Consider the following 10023-nt stretch of genomic DNA (forward strand, 5'->3'; position numbering starts at 1 on the left):
AGGACCCCATAGGATCACGCCAGCTCCATGGGTGCCTCCATCCCCATAGGACCCCCTGGGATCACCCCAGCCCCATGGGTGCCTCCATCCCTATAGGACCCCATGGGATCACCCCAGGATCTGAGATGAAGCTTTTATATGGGGGGGGTGCCCGCAATAAACACGGCTGGAACCGAGTCTGGTGCGGGGCGGGATGGGGGGGGGCATCGGGGGCAGGCAGGGCTCAGGCCAGGTCCTGGCAGGGCACAGGTAGGGTCAGGCCGGGTCCTGGTGGGGCATAGGCAGGGTGAAAGGTGCTGGGTGCAAGCAGGGCTCAAGGCACAGGCAGGGTTCAGGGCTCAGGCCGGATCCTGGCAGGGCACAGGCGGGCTCAGGAGGGCTCAGGCCGGGTCCTGGCAGGGCTCAGGGCACAGGCAGGGTGCTGGGTACAGGCAGGGTCAGGCCAGGTCCTGGCCGGGCACAGGCAGGGCTCAGGGTATAGGCAGGGTGCTGGGTGCTGGCAGGGCTCAGGCCGGGTCCTGGCAGGGCACAGGGCACAGGCTGGGTACAGGCAGGGTCAGGACAGGTCCTGGCAGGGCTCAGGGTACAGGCAGGGGGCTGGGTGCAGGCAGGCTCAGGCCAGGTCCTGGCAGGGCACAGGCAGGGGGCTGGGTGCAAGCAGGGCTCAGGACACAGGCAGGGCTCAGGCCAGGTCCTGGCAGGGCACAGGGTACAGGCAGGTGGCTGGGTACAGGCAGGCTCAGTCCGGGTCCTGGCAGGGCTCAGGGTGCAGTCAGGCTCAGTCCAGGTCCTGGCAGGGCCGCAGGCGCACGCGGAAGGGCGGGCAGCGCAGCACGGTCCCGGCGCGCACCCGCAGCGAGGGGAGCAGCCCCGGCGCCGGCGGCTCCAGGCGGAATTCCCGCAGGATCCGGCCCAGGAACACGAAGAGCTCGGCCCGGGCCAGCGCCGCCCCCGGACACGAGCGCGCCCCGCACCCGAACGGGAGCAGCGCCCGAAGCGGGGCCCCCGGGGCCAGGAACCGCTCTGGGGGGGGGAGAGGGGAGGGGAGGGGAGGGGAGGGGAGGGTCAGAGAGGGGGGAAAGGGACCCCAATGGGGTTAAAGGGACCCCAAGGGGTTAAAGGGAAACCAAGGGGTTAAAGGGACCCCATTGGGGTAAAGGGACCCCATTGGGTTAAAGGGAAACCAAGGGGGAAAGGGACCCGAAGGGGTTGAGGGGACCCCAGCATCAAGTAGAGGACCTCAAGGGGTTAAAGGGACCCCAATGACTTGAGGGGACCCCAATGGGTTGGGGGGACCCCAACATTAGAGAGGGGTCCCCAAGGGTTCAGGGGACCCCAAGGGGTTAAAGGGACCCCAATGGCTTGAAGGGATCCCGAGGAGCTAAAGGGACCCCATTGGGTTGAGGTGATCTGGGGAGGACCCACACCAAGGGGTTTTGGGGACCCCAAGGGGTTGAAGGGACCCCAATGGGTTGAAAGGATCTGGGGGGGAGGGGGAGCGACCTACACCAAGGGTTTCAGGGGACCCCAATGGGTTCAGGGAACCCCAATATCAGGGAGGGCACCGTAGGGGTTGAAGGGCCCCCAACATTAGAGAGGGAACCCCAATGGGATTCAGGGGACCCCAATGGGTTCAGGGGACCCCAACATTAGAGAGGGGAACCCAATGGGATTCAGGGATCCCAATGGGATTCAGGGCCCCCCCCCCCATCCCATCCGTACCGGGCAGGAACTCCTCGGGGTGATGCCAGAGCTCGGGGTCCTGATGCGCGGCCAAGAGGTTGGGGACCAGGATGGAGCCGGCGGGCACCGAGAGCGGCCCCAGGCTGCAGGGACAGGGAATGGGCGGGGGGGGGCGCTGCTGAGAGCGGGTTTGGGGGTGCAGGGAGCGGGGGCGCTGCTGAGAGCGGGTTTGGGGGTGCAGGGAGCGGGGCCGCGGGCAGGGGGCGCTGCTGAGAGCGGGTCCGGGGGTACAGGGACAGGGAATGGGCAGGGGGCGCTGCTGAGAGCGGGTCCGGGGTGCAGGGAGCGGGGCCGCGGCAGGGGGCGCTGCTGAGAGCGGGTTTGGGGGTGCAGGGACAGGGAATGGGCAGGGGGCGCTGCTGAGAGCGGGTCCGGGGTGCAGGGAGCGAGGCCGCGGGCAGGGGGCGCTGCTGAGAGCGGGTCCGGGGTGCAGGGAGCGGGGCCGCGGGCAGGGGGCGCTGCTGAGAGCGGGTTTGGGGGTGCAGGGACAGGGAATGGGCAGGGGGCGCTGCTGAGAGCGGGTCTGGGGGTGCAGGGACAGGAGCGGGCAGGGGGGGCGCTGCTGAGAGCGGGTCCGGGGTGCAGGGAGCGGGGCCGCGGGCAGGGGGCGCTGCCGAGCCCTGGCTCCCCGGTACCTGGTGCGGCGCTGGGCGCAGTGGGGCAGAGCCAGCGGGGCCGGGGGCCGCAGCCGCAGGGTCTCGGTGACCACGGCCTGGAGCAGGGGGAGGCGCCGCGAGTCCGAGGCCTGGGGCAGAGCCCCCGGGGGGAGCTCCCGGCGGAGCTCGGAGCGGAGCCGCTCCTGCAGCTGGAAGGGGATGGGGGTGGTGCACACGTGGTACAGGTGTGATTACAGACGTGTTACATACGTGGTACACGTGATACAGGTGTGTTACATACATGGTACATGTGTGATGCATACGTGGTACAGGTGTGTTACATATGTGATACAGCTGCATTACATACATGGTACATGTGTGTTGCACGTGTGATATGTGTGTTACATGCATGGTACATGTGTGATGCATATGTGGTACAGGTGCGTTATATGTGTGATACATGCGTTAATCACATGTACATGTGTGTTACATTTGTGTTACACATGTGATGCATGTGTGTTACATACATGGTACATGTGTGATGCGGATGTGCTACAGGTGTGTTACATGCTTGTACATGTGTGATGCATATGTGTTACGTATGTGGTACATGCATGATGCATGTGTGTTATGTGTTACACATGTGGTACGTGTGTGATACAGGTGTGTAGAATGGATGGATATGGATATGGATGGACATTGATGGACATGGGTGGAGATGGATGGGACATGGACATGGATGGGACAAGGATGGACATGGGTGGAGATGGATGGGACATGGACATGGATGGGACAAGGATGGACACAGATGGGACATGGATGGACATGGGTGGGACATGGACACTGATGGACACGGGTGGACATGGACATGGATAGACACAGATGGACATGGATATGGAGGGACATGGATGGAAATAGATGGACATGGATGGACATGGACATGGATGGACACAGATGGACACGGATGGGACACGGATGGACAAGGGCACTGATGGACATGGACATGGATGGACATGGATGGGACAGGGATGGACAAGGGCACTGGTGGCCATGGATGGACATGGATATGGATGGACATGGATGGGACAGGGATGGACAAGGGCACTGGTGGCCATGGATGGACATGGATATGGATAGACACAGATGGGACAGGGATGGACAAGGGCACTGATGGACATGGATGGACACGGACATGGATGGACATGAATGGGACACGAATGGACACTGATGGACACAGATGGACAGGGATGGACAAGGGCACTGGTGGCCATGGATGGACATGGATATGGATAGACACAGACACAGATGGACACTGATGGACACAGATGGACACTGATGGACAGGAATGGACAGGGATGGACACAGATGGACATGGATGGCCATGGCCATGAATGGGACACGAATGGACACTGATGGACACAGATGGACAGGGATGGACAAGGGCACTGGTGGCCATGGATGGACATGGATGGACACAGATGGACACGGATGGACAAGGGCACTGATGGACATGGATATGGATGGACATGGATGGACATAGATGGACAGGGTTGGGCAAGGGCACTGATGGACATGGATGGACATGGATATGGATGGCCACTGATGGACATGGATGGGTATGGATGGACACAGATGGCCATGGCCATGAATGGGCACTGGTGGCCATGGCCGGGCAGTGTCCCCGGTACCTCGGGCCGGTGCAGCAGGAAGGCGATGGCCCAGGCCAGGGCTGCGGCCGTGGTCTCGGTGCCGCCGATGAAGAGGTCAACGAGGGCCATGTGCAGGCGGGGGGGGCTCAGGGGGGGGCCCGGCCGCGAGGGGTCCCGCAGCGCCCCCAGCACCGTGTCCCGGGGGGGGGAGGGGCACTCCTGGGGGGGGCACAGGGGGGTCAATGGGGGCCAAGGGCATTGGGGACCCCCGTGGACATTGGGGTCCCATCCATAGACATTGGGGTCCCATCCATAGGCATTGGGGTTCCCCCATAGACATTGGGGTCCCATCCATAGACATTGGGGTCCCCGCATAGACATCGGGGTCACCCCCATAGACATCGGGTTCCCCCGCATAGACATTGGGGCGCCATCCATAGGCATTGGGGTTCCCCCCTAGACATTGGGGTCCCATCCATAGACATTGGGTTTCCCCCCATGGACATTGGGTCCCCCCCCATAGACATCGGGGTCCCATCCATAGACATCGGGGTCCCATCCATAGACATTGGGGTCCCATCCACGGACATCGGGGTCCCATCCATAGACATTGGGGTCCCCCCCCCTGGACATTGGGATCCCTCCCCCACCTCGTGCTTCCGGATCTGGGCCCCCACAAAGGCGTCCCGCAGCTCCACGAGCTCCAGCAGCTTCCGGAGCCCCGGCTGGGGCAGGACCTGGGGAGGGACCCAGCGAGGGAGACCCCAATGGGACCCATAGGGACCCATAGAGAGACCATAGAGACCCCAGAGAGACCCATAGAGACCCCAATGGGACCCATAGAGACCCATAGGGACCCCATAGAGACCCCAATGGGACCCCAATGGGACCCATAGGGACCCATAGAGAGACCATAGAGACCCCAGAGAGACCCATAGAGACCCCATAGAGACCCCAATGGGACCCATAGGGACCCATAGAGACCCATAGGGACCCCAATGGGACCCATAGAGACCCATGGGGACCCCAATGAGACCCATAGGGACCCATAGAGACCCATAGGGACCCCATAGAGACCCCAATGGGACCCATAGGGACCCCAATGGAACCAATAGAGCCCCCAATGGGACCCATAGGGACCCACAGAGACCCATGGAGACTCCAATAGGACCCATAGGGACCCCAATGGGACCCATAGGGACCCATAAGGACCCATAGAGACCCATAGAGACCACAATGGGACCTATAGAGACCCCAATGGGACCCATAGGGACCCATAGTAGACCCCAATGGGACCCATAGAGACTCCCTGGGATGCATAGAGACCCCCCTAGCTCCACATCCCCCCCAGCCCCATAGATTCCCCCCTCCCCCCCCCCATCCCCCCCCCCATCCCCCCTCACCCTCAGCTCCGGCACCAGCTCCAGCGCCCGCAGCGAGCCCCTCCCCCACAGCCGCAGCAGCTCCAGGACGCAGCCGCTGAAGGCGCGGACCTCGGCCTCGGGGGGCAGCTGGGGGGGAGGGGAGGGGAGGGAACCCCCAAACTCACCCCTCCCCCCCCCCGTGTTGGGGTCCCCCCATTAAGGGCTCCCCTCCCCCAATGTTGGGGTCACCCCATTTTGGGTCCCCCCTCAACGTTGGGGTTCTTCCCTCACCCCCCCATTGGGGTCCCCCCCCAATTTAGGGTCCCCCCCAATGTTGGGTCCCCCCCCATTTTGGCTCCCCCCCATTGTGGGGCTCCCCCCCAATGTTAGGGTCCTCCCCCAATTTTGGGGTTCTCTCCCCCCCATTTTGGGCCACCCCCCAATGTTGGGGTCACCCTCATTTTGGATCCCTCCCCAATGTGAGGCTCCCCCCCATTTATGGTCCCCCCCAATGTTGGGGTCCCCTCCAATATTTGGGTTCTCTCCCCCCAATTTAGGGTCCCCCCCAGTGTTGGGGTGCCCCCCTTTTTGGGTCCCCCCCAATGTTGGGGTTTCCCCCACTGTTGGAGTTGCCCCCCCCCAATGTTGGGGTTTTCTCCCCCCCATTTTGGGTCCCCCCAATGTTGGGGTCCCCCCCCCGTTACCAGGTCCCCAAAGATGAGGCCCCCGATGGTGCTGCACGTGTGGAAGGCGAAGACCTCGAAGGGGTCCAAGGGGGCCCCCCCGTGGGAACGGAGCTCCTGGGGGGGGGGGAAGGGGGTTATGGGGGGGTCAATGGGGGGATCTATGGGGGGTAAATGGGGGTTTATGGGGGGTAAACGGGGGTGTATTGGGGGTCTATGGGGGGTAATTGGGGGTCTATGGGGGCAATGGAGGCGTCTATGGGGAGTAATAGGGGGGTCTATGGGGGGTAATGGGGGGTCTATGGGGTGTAATGGGGGGCTATGGGGGGTCTAGGGGGTAAAGGGGGTCTATGTGGGGTAAAGTGGGGCTATGGGGGGTCTATGAGGGGTAAAGGGGGTTCTATGGTGAAAGGGGGGTGTATTGGGTCTATGGGGGTAATTGGGGGTCCATGGGGGTTATTTGGGGGTCTATAGGGGTATTGGGGGGTCTATGGGGGGTAATAGGGGGTCTATGGAGGATATTTGGGGTCTCTATGGTGTCCCTATGGGTCCTTTTGGGTCTCTATGAGGTCTATGCGGTCTCTATGGGGCTCTATAGGGACGCTATGGGGCTCTATAGGTCTCTATAGGTCTCTATGTGGCTGTCGCTCACCTCCGTCAGGCCACGCCCCCTTTTCCGAAGCTCCGCCTCCAGCCGTGGCCCCGCCCTCGCCAGTGCCCCCCGCGTGGCCCCGCGCTGCAGCCGCCAGGCGGGGGTGGGGGCCCCGAGCGCCAGGTCCCGGCCCCCCCGCGACACCAACGGGGCTGGGGGGGAAAGGGGACCCATAGGGACCCCATAGAGACCCATAGGGACCCCATAGAGACCCATAGAGACCCATAGAGACCCCATAGGGACCCCATAGAGACCCATAGAGATACATAGGGACACACAGAGACCCATAGAGAACCCATAGAGAGAACCCATAAAGAGAACCCCCCAAGACCCCATAGAGACCCCATAGAGACCCCCAGCCCCATAGACACCCCAGTTCCACAGATCCCTCAGTCCCACAGACCCCCCTCAGCCCCATAGACCCCCCCAGCCCCATAGATCCCCCCAGCCCCATAGACACCCCCAGCCCCATAGAGCTCCCCCAGCCCCATAGAACCCCATTAGCCCCATAGACCCCTCCCAGCTACATAGACCCCACAGACCCCCCTCAGCCCCATAGACCACCCTCATCCCCATAGAACTCCCCCAGCCCCATAGATCCCCGCAGCCCCATAGACCCCTCCCAGCCCCATAGACCCCATAGACCCCCCCTAGCCTCATTGATCCCCCCAATCCTATAGAAACCCCCAGCCCCATAGACCCCCCCCCAGCCCCATAGAACCCCATTAGCCCCATAGCCCCCCATTACCCAGGTAGCTCGGGGGCCGCCCCAGCCAATCCCCGCAGTGCCGGGCCAGCGCCTCCCGGATGGTGTCGGCCGAGCTCAGCACCAGCACATCTGGGGGGGGACCCCAAAATGAGGGGGGAGAGACCCGAAATGGGGGGAAACAGACCCGAAATAGGGGGAAATGGACCCAAAATGGGGGGAAACAGACCCGAAATAGGGGGAAATGGACCCAAAATGGGGGAAATGGACCCGAAATAGGGGGAAATGGACCCGAAATGGGGGGAAACAGACCCGAAATAGGGGGAAATGGACCCAAAATGGGGGAAATGGACCCGAAATAGGGGGAAATGAACCCGAAATGGGGGGAAACAGACCCGAAATAGGGGGAAATGGACCCGAAATGGGAAGAAACGGACCCGAAATGGGGTTGTGGGACCCCAAAATGGGGGGAAGGGGTTAAAATAGGGGGGACCCAAAGATGGGGGGAAACAGACCTAAAATAGGGGGAAATGGGCCCAAAATGGGGGGAAACAGACCCAAAATAGGGGGAAACAGGCCCAAAAGAGGGGGAAACAGACCCAAAATGGGGGGAAACAGACCCGAAATGGGGGGAAACAGACCCGAAATATGGGGAAATGGACCCAAAATGGGGGGAAACAGACCCGAAATAGGGGGAAATGGACCCAAAATGGGGGGAAACAGACCCGAAATAGGGGGAAATGGACCCAAAATGGGGGGAAACAGACCCAAAATGGGGGGAAATGGACCCAAAATAGGGGGAAACAGACCCGAAATGGGGGGAAATGGACCCGAAATATGGGAAACAGACCCGAAATAGGGGGAAACGGACCCAAAATAGGGGGGACCCAAAATGAGGGGGGAAACAGACACAAAATGGGGGGAAATGGACCCAAAATGGGGGAAACAGACCCGAAATGGGGGGAAATGGACCCGAAATAGGGGAAACAGACCCGAAATAGGGGGAAATGGACCCAAAATAGAGGGAAACAGACCCGAAATGGGGGGAAATGGACCCGAAATAGGGGAAACAGACCCGAAATAGGGGGAAACGGACCCAAAATAGGGGGGACCCAAAATGAGGGGGGAAACAGACCCAAAATGGGGGGAATCAGACCCAAAATGGGGGAAACAGACCCAAAATAGGAGGAAATGGACCCAAAATGGGGGGAAATGGACCCAAAATAGGGGGAAACAGACCCAAAATGGGGTTGGAGGACCCCAAAATGGGGGGGAAGGGGTTAAAATAGGGGGAAACACCCAAAATAGGGGGAAACAGACCCGAAATGGGGGGAAACACCCAAAATGGGGTTGGGACCCTCAAAATGGGGGGGAAGGTGGTTAAAATAGGGGGGACCCAAAGATGGGGGGAAACAGACCCAGATAGTGGAGACCCCAAATAAAGGGGGGCACCCAAATGGGGGAGACCCCGAAATAAGGGGGCGGAACCAAATGGGGGAGACCCCAAAATAAAGGGGGGGACCCAAAGGGGGGAGACCCACAATTAAAAGGTGGGGACCCAAATGGAGGAGACCCCAAAATAGGGGGGACCCAAATGGGGAGACCCTAAATAAAAGGGGGGACCCAAAAGGGGGGTACCCCAAAATGAAGGGTGGCACCCAAAGGGGGGGGACCCCAAAACTGGGGTACCCCAAAAAGAGGATGGGCTATGGGTTCCATAAGGGTCGAATTGAGGTGTGTGTGGGGGGGTCAGTTTAGGGGTGTCCCCCCCCCATAATAAAGCTGAATGGGCTCACCTCGGCCCCCGAGGCGCATGCGCAGGACGGGCTCCCCCTTGCGGCGGGCGAGGCGAGCGAGGTGCAGCGCCCCCTGCGGGTGCAGGAGCTGCAGCGCCCCCCAGCGGCCGGCGAGCGCCAGCGCCAGCGCCAGCAGCGCCGGGAGCAGCAGCAGCGGCAGCAGCGGGGCCGCCATTGGGGGGGAAGGGGGGGAAAGGGGTGCGTGGGGGTTAAATAGGGGGGGGACCCCCAGAGACACGCCCACAATAAGCTCCGCCCACCTCTAATCCTAATACCCGCCCCCCCCCCGAGATCTGCCCCTGTACACGCGGTTTGGGGGGGTTTGGGGGGGGGGGTTCAATAGGGTGCTATAGAAGGGGTAAAGGGTGGTTTCGGGGGTTCCCAATAAGGGGTTATGGGGGGGTTATGGGGGGGGCCCCAGTAGGGCCCTATAGAAGGGTTAAAGGGGGGACATGGGGGGGTCCCAATAGGGTCCTATAGAAGGGTTAAAGGGAGGTTTGGGGGGGGCCCCAATAGGGGGTTATCCCCAATAGGGTCCTATAGAAAGGTTAAAGGGGGGATGTGGGGGCGGTCTTCAATAGGGTCCTATAGAAGGGTTAAAGGGGGGTTTTGGGGGGGCCCCAATAGGGGGTTATGGGGGGGCCCCATTAGGGTCCCCAATAGGGTCCTATAGAAGGATTAAAGAGGGGATGTGGGGGAGGACGTGGAGGGGTCCCCAGTAGGGTCCTATAGAAGGGTTAAAGGGGCGTTTGGGGGGGGGCAATAGGGGGTTATGGAGGGGGCCCCAATAGGGTCCCCAATAGGGTCCTATAGAAGGGTTAAAGGGGGGATGTG

The 10023-nt window shown here is 61.5% G+C and overlaps 1 protein-coding gene across 1 annotated transcript; it reads right to left on the reverse strand.

Moving 5' to 3' along the window:
* Nucleotides 1–778: 778 nt before the first annotated feature.
* LOC133218166 (steroid 21-hydroxylase-like) lies at nt 779–9364 on the reverse strand. Its single transcript, XM_061364315.1, has 10 exons — nt 9190–9364; nt 7436–7525; nt 6688–6839; nt 6057–6152; nt 5392–5499; nt 4639–4725; nt 4028–4207; nt 2379–2548; nt 1723–1826; nt 779–1023 (listed from the first exon to the last, which is right to left on the reverse strand). Exons 1-10 carry the CDS (start codon nt 9362–9364, stop codon nt 779–781), a joined length of 1407 nt encoding a protein of 468 aa, XP_061220299.1.
* Between the last annotated feature and the right edge of the window lie 659 nt (nt 9365–10023).

Source organism: Neopsephotus bourkii, unplaced genomic scaffold (assembly GCF_033783945.1).
Source record: "Neopsephotus bourkii isolate Nb327-2 ecotype Australia unplaced genomic scaffold, CSIRO-AGI_Nbou_v1 NB_1205, whole genome shotgun sequence".
Taxonomy (NCBI): Eukaryota; Metazoa; Chordata; class Aves; order Psittaciformes; family Psittacidae; genus Neopsephotus; species Neopsephotus bourkii.